We start from the raw sequence: 21,462 nt of genomic DNA, 5'->3' as shown, positions 1-21,462 counted from the left end.
TAGCTGTTTCTCAAAGCCAAGGAGGATCCTCAATTGTCCTCAAATGGCTGGTTTTGAAGGATACCACGTTATCAACTGCCGTTGGAGGACTGTTCCAATCTGGAGGATCCTTAAAAGTTTTACAAAGAATGAATCCTTCAAACAGAGAATTTCTAAGGATGCACATGTGTATCCTCCATGTGCAGGAATTATCCACAATTCATTGTGGATAATTGTGCATTATTTCCCTTCTCTTAACAAATAAATTGTGAAATGCCAGGAGGAAGTCAGGTGCTAGCGTGATCAATACACTTTTAAATGTCCTGTTTCCACTGTGAATATGTTGTCATCATCATTTTATATCACCAAAGTAAAGCTGGGCGAGTAAAAGTAGTGCCATATAATCTGATTATATTATACATTTATTGTATGATTATATTGAATAATCAATATGATTAAACAATCATATTATTCTATATATTATGATTATATGATGATATGATCTAGCTTATTTGATGGTGGCAGGTAAAACTTGTGAAAATTGTTGTTAGTACCCCTCCCATTTTGATTTCTGATGCCACCGTGTATATGGGCGTGACCCTTCCTATAATATGAAATAATCACGCACACTCTCTAGCCTGTTCCAAATGTGTGTTCAAGAGTTGCAAGGGAGGACTCTGGCCTCACCTCCAAAGGTCCTAACTCAGGAAGATCCTTCCCCCAGAGGAAGGATCCTGGACTTTGAGAAACAGCTTCTGACTCAGGTAGAGAAGACCCACCTGCGTGGAGCAACCATAATACGCTGTGCATGGTATTCTGAACATGATAGAGGAAGAGTGACTGGCTCAGTGTGCACCTTTCACTTATGCTTACCTACTTAGAATGGCATAAATGTTCAAGACTAAAGTATGAGATGGAAATAAGGGAAAACTGCAGCTGAAGAAGAACACAAGTTTTATGGGAAAAAAAACTTCAACAGGTTTTTTGTGTGTTTTGGATGTAAATCTCATTTTTAAGCAGAGGAAAGTTTCCACAGTTTAGTTTGACTTGAAAAAGTCAAAAATAAACCAACATGAATGTACAAATAATGATAACTCTAAAAATGTATTTTCACTATATGAAAATTAGGAGTATTTTATTTTATTCATTTATTTATTTTGAACATGTATAAAAGTAAAAATAAAAATAATTTAAAAAGTAAAACAAACAAACAAACAAACAACAAAGAACAATCTGAAATTGTCACCATAACAAATACAGTCACCCATGCTTTTGTGAAAAAAAGGGAAAAAAACAAGAAGGCTGTTGACAAAATCTTGCATTTGACGCATGTTTACATGTTCAAAAAGGAGTAGTCAGAAGTAAAAACGTATTTTATCCTACCCCTTTATTACCAGTTACTCCAATCAAGATTTTATTTATTCTTTTTTTTTTTTCCATAACTATAATATTTACAACACTGAAAATCTATTCAGAAACCAATGGTTCCTATAGTATATTGACTATAATTTAAGCTACATACAAGCAGATATACAGATAAATTTTCACCTATCTGTAATACATCAGTTCTGTACATACGGAACTCTATACGCACACACAGCAAAAAGACATTACAGAACTGGAGAATAAATCCATGTTTCTCCTAAATCCTGCCATCACCGTCCTGGGAAAACCGCTGCTCTTCATCCTTGTATTTATTTAAGATTTGTATTTGGAATGTTCTTTTAAACTTACCAATGGTTTTACATTTCTTTAATTCACCTGCTAAACTGTTCCATAATTTAACCCCTGAGACTGACACACACATGCTTTTTAATGTTGTTCTGACACGATGCATTTTTAGGTTCAGCTCCCCTCTTAGATTATAACCTCCTTCTCTCTCTGAAAACAGTTTATTTATATTGTTTGGGAATAAGTTATTTTTTGCTTTGAATAATATCTGTGCTGTTTTAAACTAAATCAGATCGTGAAGTTTAAGAGCTTGTAGTTTTAAGAAAAGTCTGTTTGTGTGGTCTCTAAAGCCTGCATTGTTGATGAATCTGATCGCCCTTTTCTGCATTATATTTTTTCAAGATTACTTTTATATGTGTTTCCCCACACCTCTACACAGTAGGTCAGATAAGGTAAGATTAATGCAAAATAGAAAATATACAGAGCTTTTTGATTGAAGATCTGCCTTGTTTTCCTCAGGACAGCAATGCTCCGTGCCAACTTTCCCCTAACATAATTAATATGTGGTTTCCAGCAGATTTTGTGGTCTAGAATTACACCAAGGAATCTAATTTCATCTACTCTTTCTATGTTGACATTATCAATGTTTAATTTTACATCTATATTTCTCTTATAATGTCCAAACAACATAAAATTAGTTTTGTTCAAGTTTAAAGACAATTTATTTGCATCAAACCACCTTTTTAAGGTGTTTAATTCTTTTGTCATCACCTCCAAAAGCTGCTGTAATTCCACACCAGAACAGAAAATATTTTTGTCATCTGCAAATAACACAAATCTTATTACATCAGATACTCTGCAAATGTCATTAATATACATAATAAATAGTTTTGGTCCTAACACTGATCCTTGAGGCACCCCACATGAAATATTCATAAGACTTGATGTATTCTGATTTATTTGTACGTACTGTTGTCTATTTAGTATATAACTCTTCAACCAATCCAGAACATGACCTCTGCAACCATATTTCCCTAATTTTCTTATCAATATATCACGATTGACTGTGTCAAATGCTTTCTTCAGGTCTAAAAACACTCCTATTGTGAACTTCTTTGTATCAATACAGTCTGTTATTTCTTCCACCAATTCTATCAGTGCCATGGATGTCAATCTATTATTTCTAAACCCATACTGACTGTCTGTTAGCAATTTGTGTTTCTCAACAAAACCATCAAATCGTTTGATGAATAATTTTTCTAATATTTTTGAGAACTGGGAAAGTAGTGATATCGGCCTATAATTTGTGAAGCAGTGTTTATCACCTGCTTTGTAGATGGGAATAACTTTGGCTATTTTCATCTGATTTGGAAATATCCCTTCCTGAAAAGACAGGTTAAAAATATACAGTAGTGGTTTTGCAATACCATCAATAACATTCCTCACAGTCAATCATATCAATATCATCTACATCTGTACTGGTTTTGTTCTTAAATCCTTTGACTATATCATAAATTTCTTTTTCTTCCACAGCTGTTAAAAACATTGAGCTATTGCTACCCTCAACATTATCAGTAGGATTGATTTCTGTCCCATCGACCTTTATTGCTTCTGCCAATTTTGGTCCTATATTTACAAAAAATGAATTAAATTCATCTGCTACTTCCTTCAATTTTTCAATGCTGCTTCCTTCATCTTTGAAATACTGAGGATATTGATTTTGTTTTGTTCTATTTTTAATTACACTGTTTAATGTATTCCATAATCCTTTTGTATTATTTTTTATTATATTCAAATCTATTACTAAAGTATTCTTTTTTACAAGTTCTCATGATATTGGTTATCTTATTTTTATATTTTTTATATTTATTTTCTGCTTCAATGGTTCTTTGCTGAATTCTCACAACAGCTTGAATTCTCGATATAGGGTGTTCTTTTTTTTGCAGGCATTTTGTAGCCCTTTAGTCATCCATGGTCTTCCTGTGTATTTTTGTTTCTTTTTACATGGTATTACTGGACAGTGTTTATCGTGCAGTATTTTGAATATCTGTAAAAATGTTTCATAGGCTTTGTTAACATCGTTCTCTTCATATATGATATTCCAATTTTGCTTTATTAGCTCATTTTTGAAAATGTTTGGTGTCTTCTCTGTTCGGATTCTTTTATATGTAGCATTACTTTTGTTTCTGTTGCCCTTATAATCACAGTCATAAACAGCAAAAACTGGTAGATGATCACTAATGTCATTGATTAATAACCCACTTTTAATATTATCCTCCATTATATTTGTATATATATTATCTATTAATGTGGCACAATGTGTTGTTATTCTACTTGGTCTTGTTATCAGGGGAAATAGCCCCATGCTGTACATGGTATCAATAAATTCTTCAGTACTTTTGTTGTGATTCGGATTTAGCAGATCTATATTAAAGTCTCCACAAATGAACACCCCTTTGTGGTTTAAGTTTGTAAATAATTCCTCCATGCTGTTTGTAAGAATGTCAATATTGGATCCTGGGGTTCTATATACGCAACTGAAAATTAAGTTTTTCTTTTTCTCCATCCAAATTTCAACTGTAAGACATTCCATCACATTGTCAATAATAGTTGTCATCCTTTCAACTCTTTTAAAGTTTAAGTCTTTATCAATGAACAATCCAACCCCTCCTCCTTTTTTATTTGTCCTATCTAAATGAAGGAATTCATAACCATTTAATTCAAAGTCACCACTCTTTTTAGGGGTTATCTTGTCTCCGATATGGCAATTACACTGAATGGTCTTTTAAACTGTCTCAGATATTCCTTAATGGCTTCGAAATTTGCATATAAACTTCTACTATTGAAGTGAATCATTGTTATTCCATCTTTTACCTTTATCTTTATACCAAACTGATCATCTGTGTAATAAGTGCATTCCTTTGTCAGTTTGTTGAAGAGAATTTTGTCAGGGTCAGTGTTGTTTTCATACTCTACTATCTTAGGATCTGTGTCTTCACAGTTTGTAATATGTAGTCTGTCGAACATTTGTGTTGGTTGTTATAGTTTCAGTCATATCCACATCATACATCAGCAATTTCACTCAATAACCGTCATCGGTCTCATCAACTTGTTTGGTTTTACAGTGTGCTCCCAGTTTTAGTGTTGCTAGACACTTCTGTAAAACAAGTGATATTACCAACTCAGTCAGTGATTTCCTTCCTTTGGACTTGGCTGTGACCTTTACACCTTACCTCATATGAGTGGAAAAAAAGAGCACAAATATTATTGTGTAAAGCCTATTAATAAAAATGCATACGATGAAATATTCCTAGTGTTAAAAAGAGTAAATATTACTCATTTTCTTAAAGTAATAAGTTGTAGAATCTAGTAGTTACTTATACTCAAAATATTGGGTAAATTACAGAGTGCCTCAATTTCACTGAGTAGATTTTACAAGTTGTTTTTGGCCTCTCTCACTACTCTCCGTCTCACAAGGGCACTCCGTTTGTGAGGAATGATCCAGGCAGATTTAAACATGTGCCATATTCCTTTCATTTCTTGATGGTGGATTTAACTGAGCTCTGAAGGAAGCTCAGCACCTCGGGAATTGTTTTTTTATCCATCTCCTGACTTATACTTTTCAGTAACCTTTTCTTTGAGTTGCTTAAAGTGTTCTTTTGTCTTCATGGTGTAATAGTAGCCAGGAATTGATCTCAATTTAACTAATTGTGAGACTACTTGCACTAATTGGCTGGACCTCTGTTGAATTAGGTCAGTCACTTTAAAGAGGTGAATATTTATGCAATCACTTATTGTACATTACATATTTTTTGTTTAATAGACATTACTTTGTAGAAATCTGTTTTCATTTTGACATTAAAGAGGTTTTTTTTAATTTACTTTTTTGTCAAACAAAAGCCAAATTATACTGCCCATGATTGATTTATAAAGTAAGTGATAGGGTCAAACATTCAAGGAGGTGAATATTTTTTTATAGGCACTGTTCATAACATACATTTAATTTTTCATCCCTTATTGTCCTTCCATGCAGGAACTTGGCCAAACAGAATTTCATCTGAAGTTTCTGTTTTTGGTCTTCCTCATCCTCATCCTCTTTTCAATCATCATAGTCTGCCACCTCTTGAATACTCTTCCTCCAAGGCTCTCAGATTGTCTGGCCAGCTTTGATATGAAGTGTACAGCACACTTCAGCTCTCTGAACCGGCTTACTGATTTCATCATATCATTAGCCACATGTGCTTTCAGTCTTGATTGTTTTTTTATGAACTGTGACACCATGCTGGGACTGTGCTTAACTTCTGCCATGTATGCTTATCACTGTGTATCACAGATGATCACAGTGCAAATGAGTTTTAATGTGTGACAATGTGTTCATTTTTTTTGTCAGAGTAAATGAGATCTGCAAATTTTGCCTGACTTGGTAAAATTGTTTGAAGTTTTGCCAGATGGGAATCAACTTAATTTAGACTATGGATGATTTGGTTTAGAGAATGGGATCAAGTGTTTTAAATACTGTGATCAATTACTAGTAAATTTAGTATATTTCATTGCTCTGTAAAGCGAGGTAAATTGCTTCACAGTATGAAATGTATAAAAAAAATGACCTCGCCTTTCCTAAATGTGTTTTTAAACCCCCTTTCAAATATGTAAGTTAAACAGCAACATTTTTAAAGACGTTAGAACCAAAAGTAAGACCCTCTTGTTGAATAGGTTAAAGTGTGACATTCTCTTCGCTGCTCAAACCACCTGCTGCTACCGTTCATTTCCTCTGCAAATGTTGTGGTCGACATGCACGCTAACACAGTACAGCTAGGCTGGAGGCTCTGACCACGCACATTTAAGCTTTTCTGTGTAGCTTCATGTTTATTCAGTGAGAGCATGCAGAACAGGGACACAATAATGACCCGTTTCTGATCAGCATGTTTGAAGAATGCACTGTATGAAGGTGAAGTTCTTCTAAAAACCAAGGTAAGGCTGATTTAAGCTGTAATAGTTAGCATGTAAAGTCCATGTATATTCGTATTTCATTTCTGCTGGTGCTGTCTTTCGTTCAGTGTTTCACATTTTCTTAATATTTTCTCAGTATTTTTCTTTGTCATAGTTATATTTACTTAAAAGAAAGTCTTACATTGAGTGTTTGAATCTAAGATGATAGATTAAAAAACTTTAGTCGAAAATATCTCATTACCCTTTTCTTAAGTTACAAGTCCTCACAACTTCTTAATTCAAGATATAAAAGGCACAAAAGAGGTCTGAGCTCCTTGCAAGAAGCAAAATCACTTTCCAGTGTCTAAGTGTATTGAAATGAAATATCTTCATCTAAATTAGTACATCCAGTTAAAAGGCACTAAACAGCTACACAGCTTGCTATTTTGGATGTTTGTTTTTTTTTTCATTTCAAGCAATTCAGGATTTATTTTTGCCATATTTTCATAAAAAAGATGTTTTTCTGTACTGGTAGCTTAAGTATGATGAAGTGTTTTTCTCTAGGAATTAGATGCTAAGATTAGAATTTTGCAGTCTATCTTTAAATTTGCAGATTCCCTGATACCCCCTGAGTCAAAGCGCCCTTGATGAACAGGAGACATGTCTGGTAACTCAACAGATGACTCTTTGTGTTCAGGTGAGGATTCATATCCTGCTGAATTCTCTGACACTTTGTGAGCTTGTACTCAAGCCAACTGTTTTTCCTGTTGTCTCTTTCAGAGCCGCTAGTCTACAGCCTGATTGGGGCCCTCTCCTTCACCATCGTGGCGTCTACGATGCTTTGGGTCATTTACATCAAAAAGTAAGACAGGTTGAAATTATTTCACAGAGAATTTCTTGTCATGTGTTTTCATCCTCTTATCATTTGCAGAAGCTGCAATGAAGAACATTTATCATGTCTTGAATATAACTAATCGGCTGGACTAAACCAACAAGCGCAGCTACCGCTGAGCTAGAGCTTTCTCTAAAACTCCTTTAATGCGGTTTAGTAAACAGGAAAAGACAATAAAAGACTTTCTGTCACATTATGTAAGGCAGTGGTTCTCAGTCACAGCTTTTTTCAGCCCATCTAGAAAAACTTATCATAGCATAAAGTCTATGATGTATGGAAGCCATATGCAGACATACAGTGTTGTAAAAAGGTATTTGCCCCTTCCCTGATTTATCAAATTTTTTTTTTTTTTTTTTTTGCATATTCCTCACATTTAAATCACTCTGATCATCAAACAAATTTTAGTAATAGTCAAAGACAACCCCCGTAAAACAAAATGTAGTTTTTAATGATGATTTCATTTATCAAGCCTCCCTTGTTAAATCATGAATAAATTGTGATTTACCACATTTTTTGGGAAAGCTGAGTTCAATTTCATTGGCCACAACCAGGACTGATAAGTGCCATCCCGTTGAATCCCTTAAGTAGAACCTGTCTGACAAAGTGAAGTATACTAAAAGACCTCAAACAGCAACACATTATACCGCCATCTGAAGAAATCCAAGAACAGAAGAGAAGCAAAGTCTTTGACATCTATCAGTCTGTAACAGGTTACAAAGCCATTGCTGTGACTTTGGGACTCCAGCAAACCATGTTGAGAGCCACTGACCTCAGTTAAGGTCAATATTCCTAATTCAACAATAAGAAAGAGACAGTGCAAAAATGGCACCCATGGGAGAGTCCCAAGGCCAAAACCACTGCTGACCACCCCCCAAAAAAACAAAACAAAACAAAAAACCCACAAATGCTTGTCTTACATTTGGCAAAAACAGCTTGATGATTCCAAAGACTTTTGGGTAAATATTCTGTGGACTGACCAGACAAAATTTGAAATTTCAGCAGTCAAACATGGTTGTGGTAGTGTGATGGTCTGGCGTTGCTGTGCTGCTTCAGGACCTGGACTACTGGCCATAATTGATGGAACCATGAATTCTGCTCTCTGATAGAAAATCCTGCATGAGAATACCATTTGTGACCTCAAACGCTCATGGGTTATGCAACAAGATAATGATCCCAAACACACCAGCAAGTCCACCTCTGAATGACTTAAAAACATAAATTAAGGTTTTGGAGTGGCCTAGTCAAAGTCTCGACTTAAATCTGATTGAGATACTGTGGTGTGACCTTAAATGGGCAGTTCATGCTGGAAAACCTTTGATTATGGCTGAATTAAAACAGTTCTGCAAAGAGTTGGCCAAAATTTCTCCACGTGAAAGACTCATTGCCAGTTGTTGCAAGTGCTTGCAGTTGTTTCTGCCAAGGGTGGCACAACCAGTTATTAGGTTTTATGCAGCAATTACAGTTTCACATAGGGTCAGTTATTTTGTGTGGCTTTTTACCCTTAAAATTAAATCATCAGTAAAAGTTGCATTTTATATTTTCTCAGGTTATCTTTTTCTAATAATCAAATTTATTATATTTAATGATCTGGAAAATTGAAGTCTGATAAGTATGCAAAAAAAGAAACAGGGTATATAGAGCAGTCTCTATGGTTCATAGTATAATAAAAACATATTGAATAAAACTTTCTGCAATAAGGGTTTTTGAAAAACACAACAGGCAAGGAGTAACCAGGGAATCTCTAATCATATTAACACCATGTTGAACTTATGTAATATTAGTAAATACAAAAAAACACAAAATGATATAAAACACTCAGAGCATGTTTCCATGTTTGAGACAGCAAATAAAGCTACACTGTTCAGTGCACAGTGCTCTATAATATATTTAACTTCCTTGTAGGTATCGTGCTTTGGTGAGGAGGGTTCATGATCTGAAGGGGAGTAAATTTTTGCTGGGTGTCAGCCCTCGGCTTGAATTTCCCAGCACACCTGTGAGGCCAGTCCCAGCAGTGGTGGAAGGAGAGAGGGAGGACCACAGAGATGAGGGCCCTCAGCTCCCCCAGCGGCAGAGCAGCACCGTCCGTCTGTCCTCCGGGAGGCTGTGGAAAGGCCGGCAACAGGTGACAGAAACACCTCCCTCCTCATAAACACATGATGCAAAGAGAGAGAAAGAGATTTCACCATGACAGATATTTAATTTTCAAGATGTGTTTGCTTTGAGTAAGCAGTCAGATGCAAAATCACCAGAGGAGATCAAAAATAATATGGCTGTGTATGTTTTTCAGCAGCTTTGGCTTCCAGTGTTAGTGCTTAACCTGAGTTATCACCTCAGCTCAGTTGTTCAAAAGATACAATTTAGAGGAAGACTGCTCACTTTTTTCCATTTTGTTACCAAGGATCTTAATTTCATCAAAAATTTGAAATTGGGTTGTTGTAAAGATTTAGACTAGAGCACAGCAAAAAAAAAAAAAAATCACAGATAACTATTACATTCCTCAGAGTGCGCATTTTCACACAGCTGTATTTCAATACATTTCGTAAAAAGTATTTTGCATTAAAAGGTTTTTTTTTAACTCAAGTGAAAGGTGCAAAATGTGTTTAGAAAATAAATTAAGATCTTTGCCCTTGTATTTCACCACAAAGCATCATTACTGACCTTATCACATTACCATTCTGTCTGCTTCTGATGCTACAAAGAGTCCTGGTTTCACAAAGTCAGATCTGAACCTGCTGCAGCTGATCAAAGCGGGGAAAGAGGGCGTCTTCTACCAGGCCAGGATGGCCAGAGGGACATGTAAAGGCCACAGCATGTTCACCTGCAAGATCAGCAAGGAAGGTACTTACTTCTACTGAAGAAAAGTTCCAACCCTAAGAAACAACAGATCTTTGAACCTCTGCTGCATTGCTGCATGGACATCTAAGAAATATGAGTCAGAAGTACCACAGTGTTAATACTGAGGTATTCAGTGGTTTCAGTTGCACTTGTGCATAAACAGCCATGAGAGGGGTAAGAATTCAGCTTTAACCATAACCTTTTGGCACTGTCAAAATGTTGCCAATGTATTTATGCAATTTAGTCAGTTTGCAAATGATTGTCAAAATTTTTGTATGAAAAAAACCATGATCCAATAGTGCCTAAACCTGCTCTATTTGTTGCTGTTAGAACAAAGCAGGTGTCAATATGATTAGAAATGTACTATCGTAGCAATGTTTAAAATTTAGTTAAATTTAATTCAGGTGTCTAGATTTAGTCAGTGTACCAGATACAAGCTAAGTATTTATTTCTCTTTCTTTTTTCTCAAGGTGTCCGGCCCAAACACGTGGAATCAGAAGTTTCCATCATGAGGAAACTGGTTCACCACAAGAACATTCTGCAGCTTCTGGACTGGAACACTGTTGAGGGTGAGAGACGTTTAAACACAGACTTTTATCTTCCCCCTGTTCAGAAGTCATAAATAAAAGGTAGCTGAGCTCCCTGCCCTCTCTTTTTGTGCAGAGCCTTACATTTTAATCATGGAATACGTGAGCTACGGCACCCTGAGGACCTTCCTACAGACCAACAGAGTCCACTTGAGTGCCGACCAGGAGCTCCAGAGCCTCCTCACCATCGCCTCCTACCACATCGCTCTGGCCATGCAGCACCTGCACGCCAAAATGGTAACAACCTCATGTGATGTCATCAGCTGTAGATTAAAGTATAGAAAATTATGCTGTGCCTGACTGATGCCATCTCTTCTCAAGATCATCCACTGTGACCTGGCACTGAGGAACATCATGGTCAATAAGTTTCCCTGGGAGGTCAAAGTGGGCGAGTTTGGCCTGGCCCGAGATTTATCCAGTATGGCGAGCCGCCGCAGCAGCCGCTGGAAAAACCCAAGAGTAAGACAACAATACACTCAAGTCCAATCTCCTTTTCCTTTTCTTAGAGGGGTCATTTAATGGTAATGGATGTTTGGTAATAGTCAGTACTTACTATTGGGGAGGCAGAACAGCCGATCATAGCCCGATTATCTCCTGACCAGATGGATTGATTGCTGCTATTTCAAATTTTGATTGTACAGCTACAAACTGTTACAGAGCCAATAGCCCAACTTTAGGGCATTTTTTTCATGATTTATGCTTAACAGGAGAAACCTCAGTAGGAAATAATGGCAGCAAGGGAAAACATTACTGGTACATTGTGAGCCCTAACGTCATGGCTGACAATTGGTGTTGAACAGTGTTAGGACATAAATAGTGGCCTTTGGTCATGCATTGTCATACAGTTATACGGTGTGACCTGGCGACCAGCCGCAATGTTTGTACAATTGTGCAGTGTATGCGGGGTCGTTCCTCTGAAAAACACAAGCCTGCCAACATTTGCTTGCAATGAAATCTATTGTTTCAAAGCGATATAGCCTTTCTGGGGGAGGATCTGTGATGTGGAATGATCAAAAGTTAACATTTACTTTAGAAAATAATTACTTTCTCTGTTATTCTGAGTTAGTATCAGAATTATCAGATAGTTTGATTCAAGTATTTATAAATTATTTTGTTTTGACAGTTTTTCTAATTTTTGTAGCAGGTTTCAACATAGATGGGCAGATAAGATAGGATGGGTGGGCACAAGGAAAGGTGAATGTATTTTCTGTCAATTGTTCGAGAAAAACACATTTTTTTGCTCGGACATCTAATGTTTTTGTTCGTGTGGAGATCCACTCTCTGCATGCCACAGTAGTCAGTTTTATTTAGAGTTCTGTGTTTGTATGAAAAAATGTAAATAGACAAGAACAAATCTCCATAACTTGTGAAGCATTAACCAATATGACTGTCTCCTATAGTCACCTGGGTTCTCTATAGCATATCATTGATAAAATAAGATTAAAAAAAGCAGAAACAGCACATTTATAGCGAGCAGTGGTATGGCGAGTAAGAGTTCCACAACTGTTTCAAAGGTAGGACTGTGATGAATGCCACCTTTGTGATAAGATGGTTCATGAAATGTCATCCCTGCTGCATATTCTACAGTGTAAGTGATATCATAAGAGAGTGGAAGCATTTAGGAACAACAGCAACTCAGCCACAAAGCGGAAGACCACGTGAAATCACAGCAGGGTCGATGACGGCTGAGACGCACTGTCCTTAAAAGTCACCAACGCTCTGCTGATTTCATAGCTCCAGGAATCTGAACTGGTATTCCACTGTTTTATCAGTGATTGGATTCAGCCCCTTATCTCCTATGAAGGGCAGTCTTAATGCTTCAGCATACCAAGGCATTTTGGACAATGCTATGCTTCCAACTTTGTGGCAACAGTTTAGGGAAGGCCTTTTTCTATTCTAACATGACTGTGCCCCAGTGCACAAGGAAAGGACTATAAAGGCAAGGTTTGATAAGTTTGGTGTGGAAGAACTTGACTGGTCCACACAGAGCCCTGACCTCAACCCCATCAAGCTTCTTGGGATGAATGGGCACAAATTCCCACAGAAAAACTTCAAAATCTTGTGGAAAGCTTTCCAAGAAGAGTGGAGGCTGTTATAGCTGCAAAGAGGGATCAACTCCTAATTAAAGTAGCATTGAATACAATGTCATTACAGTCCCTGTTGGTGTAAAGGTCAGGCATCCAAATACTTTTGTCCATATAGTTTCTTCATCCAAAAATAAAGAAATTATATCCTCCAGTGTGAATGCACTTCTGAACTTTTACAACTAAGTGTAAGTCTATAAAGTGTGAACCTGTGAGGGTCATTCAGCAAAATCCTTTGTAACAGGAAATTGGCGTTAGAGGTGTGGTCTTTATTCAGACAAAGACTAGGAGTGAGGTTAACACCGTCATTTGCTCCTCTGTGGTGTTAGTTACATTTATGTGTAATAAATCCCATGTTGTATCGTCCATACTTACAGCAGCGGGTTCCACTGCGCTGGTACCCACCCGAGTACTTCAAGAACAACTACTACAGCTTTAAAGGGGATGTGTGGGCGTTTGGCATCGTGCTGTGGGAGATGCAGACATTTGGTAAGTTAATGCTATGGTATTGCTATGACCACACCTCCACGGCCTTATCAGATTCTTTGTTGAATATTTTGAATTAAGCTCCTCGTAATTTTTCCTTTTCCAATACCATTTGCTCCTACAAGTGGTATGACTCTTTCAGCATCTCACAGTTTGATTCCATTTTGATTCTTGTGGTCATGACTCCAAAGAAAATCCATCCTCCTCTCAAACTATTTCTCAGATCAAAAATATATTCCAAAAGAAAGGTGCTTTAGAGAAGAATGAGCCCATCAAAAATTGCGGCCAAGTCTGTGCTCAGTCTAAACTGTGCACATGTTGACAGAGGCAGTTGTTTGCATGCTATTTTAGTAATAAGAAATAAGAAAATACCCAATACTAGGTGCCTTGGAATTATTTTTTATTTGGTGCCACAGTAGACAGATATACGATTTGTTTATATCATCATCTAAGTTTAAATTCTTGTGAGGTGCTTTTTTAGATAACCATAACTTTATGTTGCATCTTCAAAACTATGTTGCAGATTAAACTCACACATAACAGTAGATACAGTGGTGTGATATGGGCTGCATTGTGGCATTTTAATAATTTCAAAACATTATTTTTATAAAGCTGTCAGTTTTTTGCGCTGTTCTTTTATTGGCAGAAGGACAAAGAGAGGATTAGTTCGGCTTAAATGGTCGTTGACCCAAAGTTTATTAAAGATTACAGATAAAGTTACAAAATGTCACAAATATCAGCCATCTGTGTGTCTTCACCCTCGCTCTGGGCAGAGATAGGAAAAGGTGAGCCCCCAGAGAAGAAAGCTCCAGAGCACAGAGAAGTGTCTCTCTTTTAATCCTCTGGGGAGGATTCTCCTACACTTTCTGGTGAGGAGGAGTACTGTGAATTACAACACTTCCCAGTCCAGTGTGGCCTCCTCAGTGTGCAACAAAGAGTGGTCTCACTAACGTTAACCTTAGCTGTTCTCCTCACTGTATACAAAAAGAGCCACTCACTTATAACTCTAACCTTAGCAGAGGAAAAGGTTAACTATATATGGAAAATACAATGTATTGTCTTGTAAGCATGCAACCCCTCTGTGTTAAATGCCTCTCTCAATTGTACAAGCTGACCTAAACTTTTACATCTAAGGCATAACACTATCTCTTACAATGCATTCGTGTTTAAGCCTTAGAAATATTTTACAAAGCAAAAGGTTAAGCAAAATGTCTAAAAAGTTTTTACAAGTGTTTTTGATTTTACTAGTTAAGAAAGAATTAAGAACTGAGATCAGTTAGTTATTTATCAATTTTACCAACTATAACAGTTGGGGGGGGGGGGCTAAATGTTTAATTCATTCCCTATAAGAACCTCTTACTCTTCTTGGGCCCTGGGCACCTTTGCCCCACTTTGATTGCACTATCATGCCCCTAACAGGTGCCTATTAAAGACTATATTAAATTGGATATATAACACAAAATATTCTTCATTCTTCTAATCATACCAAGGTACATTTAAAGGAAAGCTGGTAACATCGGATTTGTTTGACTTTGGAATATATTTCATATCTAATTTTTGTTATTGTAAATATATTATTTTCAGGTACACTTCCATACCCCAACCTGGAGACATCAGACGCAGTGGTGTATCACATCTGTGTCGGTCATAAGAACACAAACCCAGAGGGATGCAGACCAGAGATGTAAGTGAAGACCGGGGGGGTCACGTTTAATTTTAAAACCAACATTTAAAAATCTGTTTCAGAAAAGATTGCCATGCACCAACAGCATCGTCAGCAAATGCATGCAGTGTTTTTTGCACCACTGGTTTGACTGAAATTTGGCAATGCAGCATTTCACTAACAAAGAGAACACCAAGGGTATGGATTATGAATAGAAGAGAATGAGAAGGTTGGATAACGTGGAGAGCCTAAGGTTCCTGAAGATGAAGGGGGTGGAGGATTTCTAGGAGCTTTATTGTCATTTTAGAGCAGGGTGGTACTGGAGAAGTAACAAAGAGGCAAAAATAAAAGATATTAATGTTAAAAAGCAACACAGGATATGGTACAATAAGAACATACTACTCCTCTGCACAGCACAGGTTTAGTGAAAACCTTTGTTGAATTGGGCTCTTTACTTTAAAAGTCTTTACACGCTGTTTAGTTTCAGTAGTTGTTATTGTCAGGGGCGGAAAGTAACTACATTTATTTCATTCTGAAACAATGTGGGACAATTTTAGCAGAGGACTTGATTCACAACAGATTCACAATGCTTCATAACTCTTGAATGCCTTTAATGTCTGTTCCTCACAGGCTTCACATCATGAGAGACTGTTGGTTGGAGCCGTACACTATGAGACCTTCATTCCCAGATATTGTCTCCATGCTGGAAAACATCATTGAAAACGATGCGGTGAGGAATAGATCATTATTGAAGCAACAGCTCATGCATGTTTGTAACACAAAATGTTAACAGTTTGTCTTCATGCTTCTGTGTGACTGCTGTTTTGTAGTTGTTTTTTAACAAAAACATATCTGTATGTATTTTCACCCCAGGATTATGTGGATGTTGAGAGTCCGCAGCTTTTGGTGAAAGATGAAGCTGAGTACAATGAGGCAAAAGGTCTACTAGCAGCCAGTGTCTCCCTTGAGGATAAAAATCCCATCTAAATAAATGTACACACTTATCAGAGCAAGGATAGTTATGCTCAGATGTGTGCTTTCAGAACAGAAAGACTGTGTTTAGACTATGTTTATCTATGGCTACAACACTTATTACTGTATGATGTTAAGATTATATATATATATATATATATATATATGTATATATATATAGAAGTATGGACAGCATTTTTACATAGTAAATGTTGTTATGGGTAAAGTCCCCAAAAAGTGAACCTCAAATTTGCGACTAATGTAACTGACATGTATTTGGATTTTCTAGTTTGACCAATGTCTCATCTGCTTACACTGAGGAGCTAGAGCTTATGACTGAATGCAGCCTGTCAGTAGTGAGCTCCAGATATTTTGGCTTCACTTTATAAGAACTGTTACATCATCCATCTTTTTATGAAGTTTATCTCTGTGTCTCATTTTTGGGTTAGCATTTTTCAAAGAAGTCAAGGAATCTCAGGATTATTTTTGCTTCAGATGATGTATGGGACAGATCTTCTCTCACTTGGGAAGAATTATATTTGTTGGCTGCATTTGGAGGAGATTTTGGAATGGCATATTGCTCTTCTGTGAGGTGGTTAGTCCTTGGATCAGAAGTGGCCACAAGTCAATTTGAAAAATCAACAGATTGTAAAAATGAAGTCAATATTTAAATACTTCAATGTATATCATGTGTAGATATAATTTATGAGAGTAGAAAATCATGTATTATATGTAAAATGTGTTTGTACACTCTTGTCATTGAGAAATGAATTCTCTTGATCTTGAAGGTATTCTAATAAAGTTAGACTCGGTCATTTTAGTTATTTATTTGTTAGGGGTGGGCGGAAGTTTTTCCCCTGCAAGGAGGGGGAACAGGTTGAAAAAGTCTGATTCCACCTACGCTATTTTTACCCAGTCACTAGCGTACTGACTCAGTTTACCCGTCACTAGTCTATAACACACATAAAAGGGCTTATTTTTCTCTGATGAGGCCCAGTCCTTCTTTTAAGTGGACAAGCATTAGGTTGAATTGACATCTGCGTACAGTCCTAGACTCTGCGCTTAGATCTCTTCCGTATTCTGCACATTTTCAGGAAGTTTCCGTATATGAACCACCGGTGAGACCATCCATCACATCATGCTGGTTACCGTATTTTGTATTTTCGAGGCACACCTAATGCAGCACGACCAATGGCCTTTCCTGTCGACGACGGATGGTACATTCAGGAACGCCCATATCTCCTCTGTGAACCAATAGGATCCATTCTGGGAACATGCGTTTCTACGACATACTGTTGCTTTACTAACTCACTTGGTCCTACTTTACTCTGTGGCCTGCACATAATAACACTAAAATAATGTCTCTTCGTGTGTTAGAGATAATCTTCTTCTTCTATTTCGCCTCACATATTCCTATTACTTTATTTATTGACTTACAAGCGCTGTTACCCGGACATGTGTACCCTCAGTCGGTAAGCACCAGAAGTGGAAAACCCCCGTAAATATTCAAGTTTGACTTAGTGGTTTTGCACTCTGACTCGGTCTTTTCTGCAGCTGAAGGATCTTCTGAGCTGGTACGCAGAGGACTTCAAGGACCCGATGGTTATGGATCCTCCGGAGTGGTTCAAGTCCTTCGTTTTCTGCGAGGCTTTGGTTCAGTTGCCTTTCTTTCCCATCGCAGCTTATGCCTTCCTCAAAGGTTAGTGGACACCAAAGGTATGGTGCAAAGTCTGTTTGCTGCATGAACACTCAGTACCAGGTTGGATTAAAAATACGTCTGTTTAATGCAGAGTGGCTCAGACATCAAGTACATTAACACGCTCATGGTGTTTGTAAAAGTGCACGGCTGACATTTGAATTCGGCATTCATAAAGTGACTTCATTAATAAACATTAGACAATGTGTTTATTCAAATGACCACTTCTGTATTCCCATTCAGCCCGTGTGAGAATTTTTATTACATTATTTATTTTATGAATGCATTTTATTTTGAAAGGACATCTTATGAGGGACAGGTTGTTTTACAGGACTGAATGATTGACTCTGAAATATTACTTCTATATTTCTAAACCTGTTTTCCAGTTGAACAATGCGCATTAAACTAACAGCTTATCTAATGGAGTTTTGCTCTTCTTTAACTTGAGAGACCAGCACAAAACTAGCTCAAACCTGACCTCTCTTGGATATTTGTCATAGTAACATAAAAATGGGTCTATGGTTAAAGGGGAGGAAAAGTAGGTAAACGAAAGAGTATCTTAATAACTTGATTAGATCTAGGCTAAGCCTCACTTTATTTATTTTTAATACTTTTATTATTACAATACATTTTCATCTCTTACATGGTGATGTGTTACGTGAGTGTATTGCATTCACTTTAGGAATGTTTTGCTTTTCTAAATTATCTGGACGGTCATTAAAGTATTATGAGAAAACTGTCATTGACAGTCTGAAACATTTCAGATGCAGCATCATAGCATGTTGTAACAGCTCAGCTGAACCTGGAGTTAACACCGCAACATCTCACATTCATCTGGAAAACCTCTTATACAAGGCCTTTAGTAAGGTCAGGACTTAAAAAAAATCTTGTAAGGTAATTGGACAAATGCTCTATCTGTCACATTCGTGACCGGTTAATTAGAACAACGACAAAATAAGGTAGTAGACGTGCAGCAACAGTACTAACCTGAGCTGTACAGGCTAGCGCTGCCACAGTGTATGAATGGTCGAGCTTGTTGGTGGCTTAAACTCATGCAGAAGCCTATCAGAAGAAGTGCAAAACCATCTCTGCTGAGAGAAGCTTTCGTCAGGGCTCTTGCTCTCGTTTTAGTAAAGCTATTGCTATCAGCTTCCAGTACTACCCGACCCCACCTGGGTCTGCCACAAACATCATAGATTGGAGTTTTGTAAGATGTATTTGCCTGATGACAGACATGGAGTCTGGAGAAGCCAAAGAATTAACTGACAAGGTGCAATAATATTACTGGATTTTGTACAAATATGACTTGGCTAGTGTCTACCACAGCCTGTTGTTTGTGAACTGTTTGCATATGTATGTGTATGTATAGTCAACTGTTGCCATGAGTTCTCTAGCTCTTGGCTAAATGGCTGCATTTATTACATTAGTTAAGGTAGATTTTTATGATTTCAAACCTGTAGGGCTTACTTGAAGATTAACAAGGAAAGAGAACTTTTTGGTGCATTGGCTTATACTGCAATACATTTTGTCAGAGTCAGAGGAAAAAAAACAACAAAGCTCATGTGCTCAGGAACTATATCTTCAGTTTTTGGGCTGAAAACTTCATCCAACAGAATTTGGGCATCTACAGATGCCTTTGGTTGTAGGAAATAGGTAGAAACATTAAGTAACTGATTGTTGTAAAATGTTGCCACCAGCTGATATTCGATATATTCAGACACAGTACAGCTGCTCTCCATGGGGAATTTTTTTGTTTTTGCTTTGACTCATCACAAGAGTACAGTGGAAATACATTTATTATACACCATGATCATGAATTGCTCCATTTTGTTTTATACATTTTTTCTAAACAACAATTTCTATCAAGAATTCCTTTTGTGGTTGATAAAATTGTCTCTTTTCATCTCTCTCATTCGTCAGGTGGCTGTAGGTGGATCAGGACTCCAGCCATCATTTACTCCACTCACGTTGCGACTACACTGGTCCCAATCCTTGCACACATTCTCTTCTATCAGTTCCCTCTGGAGCCTCACCCTGGTCCTCAGAACCTGGGGGAGCGCTGGCTGCTGGTCTCCATATACGCTCCTTACCTGCTGGTTCCTGTGCTGCTACTCCTCACAATGCTGTTCTCCTCCTCATACAACCCCACTGCCAAATCCAAGCAGAATTGACCTATAAACCACGCCACAGCTTATTTCCTCTGACTTTCAGTTATTTTTTCTGAATCTGTGTAAGACTTGAGTAGGCTGTGTGACAGTACTGTGATTTTAAGGAGATTACTCTTGTTCAAAGATTGCTTTTAATTAAAGGTAACACTAGTTTAACAGTTGTTTTTTGGTATTTTTATTGACACAAAATATTTTAAAGTTTCCTAAATGACAAATTTGTTTGTTGATTCTCCAGTTACATTTATAATTGCATTTCATCAATTATGATAAAGGAAAAAAAACAAGTAGGAATATTCCCAACTACAGACCTGCAGCTGACACGGATGGTGATGCCGTGTGTGTGTGTGGGATAGAGTGAGAGAGAGAGAGGAAATGACTGGAAACACTTCATCCTCAGTGTGTGAGACTTTTTTGAAAAGGATTTCTGTCACAGTCTGCCCCGTCTTCACTCGTACAGTGTAAGCACATAAATCGTTCGCGATGGTCATGCATCGTAAGTGATTCAGGTGCATGTCAGTGTACATTCTGCCGCGACCGTTGTAGGGTCAGCTTGAAATTGCACAGTGTATGCCAGGCTTAGGTTAAAGAAGTCTTTACAGAATTGCATTAAAAAATAAATATCTATCATTATCTGCGGGACTCTTCTGTTGTATCAATATACCAAGGACTGCTACATTTGTACATTATATTAAATAAACTGCCAAATAACTGTATAAAAATTTTAGTAATAATGTATCTTTTTCATTTTCAGTAGCTTCTCAGTAAAACTGTATGTCTATAGCTGTTTCCTTAGTGTTTTTTATGTAAAAGTGTGCATTTAAATAGTATAATAAAAGGCAAATAACAGATGCAAAAAACAGGTAAAATAGTTAAACAAATTTGTCATTAAGGAAACTTCAAAATATTTTGTTATCAATAAAATCAAACAATATTTATCCAACCCATACTACTCTTATTTGAGGATTTTTCATTAAAAGTGGAACTGGATTTAGTAATGAGTAAATGATGAGATGCTATTATAAATGTAGAAACTGGTGAATCAATAGGAAATAGCAATCACAAAGTCATCAGCTTTGACCTCACTTAAAAGATAAGACTGAAAATAATACTTTCAGAGAAGTGCAACTGTGATAAGCATTATTACAAACAAGGTGTTTGTTTTTTCAGTTAGTTATTGTAGTTCACAAGGTTGTGTCATCAGCATGAGAAATACAATCACATTTTCATATATACTTTTTATTTCAATTTGAATTAAAAAAAAAAAAAAACAGGATAGTTCAGTCAGACTCTGACAGAGCTGGTCACTGAGGAGGATGTATTCTGGCATATAGGGGTATATGAAATGACCTAGTCTGTTTTATAACCTGTCTGGAGAGAGAGATGAGAGTCTGGGGAGGGTATGTTTCTGGCCCTTTTGCTGGTGCACCTTACACAGGATTTTAGTTACCTGTCATAGGGTCTAAATAGCATGCCTCAACTTGATAAATGCTGCTCGTTTGC

The 21,462-nt window shown here is 37.0% G+C and overlaps 2 protein-coding genes across 3 annotated transcripts; both read left to right on the top strand.

Annotated features, from left to right (window-relative positions):
- Positions 1-6,483: 6,483 nt before the first annotated feature.
- Positions 6,484-17,124, top strand: si:ch211-167j9.5 (tyrosine kinase receptor Cad96Ca). Of its 2 annotated transcripts, none has more exons than XM_041799451.1 (12): positions 6,484-6,621; positions 7,174-7,276; positions 7,360-7,441; positions 9,374-9,593; positions 10,171-10,309; positions 10,777-10,875; positions 10,970-11,130; positions 11,215-11,352; positions 13,355-13,466; positions 15,048-15,147; positions 15,757-15,856; positions 16,000-17,124. In XM_041799451.1, the coding sequence occupies exons 2-12, from the start codon at positions 7,240-7,242 to the stop codon at positions 16,111-16,113; spliced, it is 1,302 nt and encodes a 433-aa protein (XP_041655385.1). In that variant the 5' UTR covers positions 6,484-6,621; positions 7,174-7,239; the 3' UTR covers positions 16,114-17,124. The 2 variants fall into 2 exon arrangements, with proteins under 2 accessions (XP_041655385.1, XP_041655377.1); XM_041799443.1 differs by having other exon boundaries at positions 6,491-6,621; positions 7,193-7,276.
- Positions 17,125-17,356: 232 nt separating this feature from the next.
- Positions 17,357-20,594, top strand: tmem97 (transmembrane protein 97). Its single transcript, XM_041799463.1, has 3 exons — positions 17,357-17,570; positions 17,653-17,797; positions 19,715-20,594. The coding sequence occupies exons 1-3, from the start codon at positions 17,457-17,459 to the stop codon at positions 19,963-19,965; spliced, it is 510 nt and encodes a 169-aa protein (XP_041655397.1). The 5' UTR covers positions 17,357-17,456; the 3' UTR covers positions 19,966-20,594.
- Positions 20,595-21,462: the final 868 nt, after the last annotated feature.

The sequence above is a fragment of the Cheilinus undulatus genome, linkage group 2 (genome assembly GCF_018320785.1).
Source record: "Cheilinus undulatus linkage group 2, ASM1832078v1, whole genome shotgun sequence".
In the NCBI taxonomy this organism is placed as follows: Eukaryota; Metazoa; Chordata; class Actinopteri; order Labriformes; family Labridae; genus Cheilinus; species Cheilinus undulatus.
The sequence above is the reverse complement of the archived record's forward strand: the minus strand, read 5'-3'. Positions and strand labels throughout refer to the sequence as shown.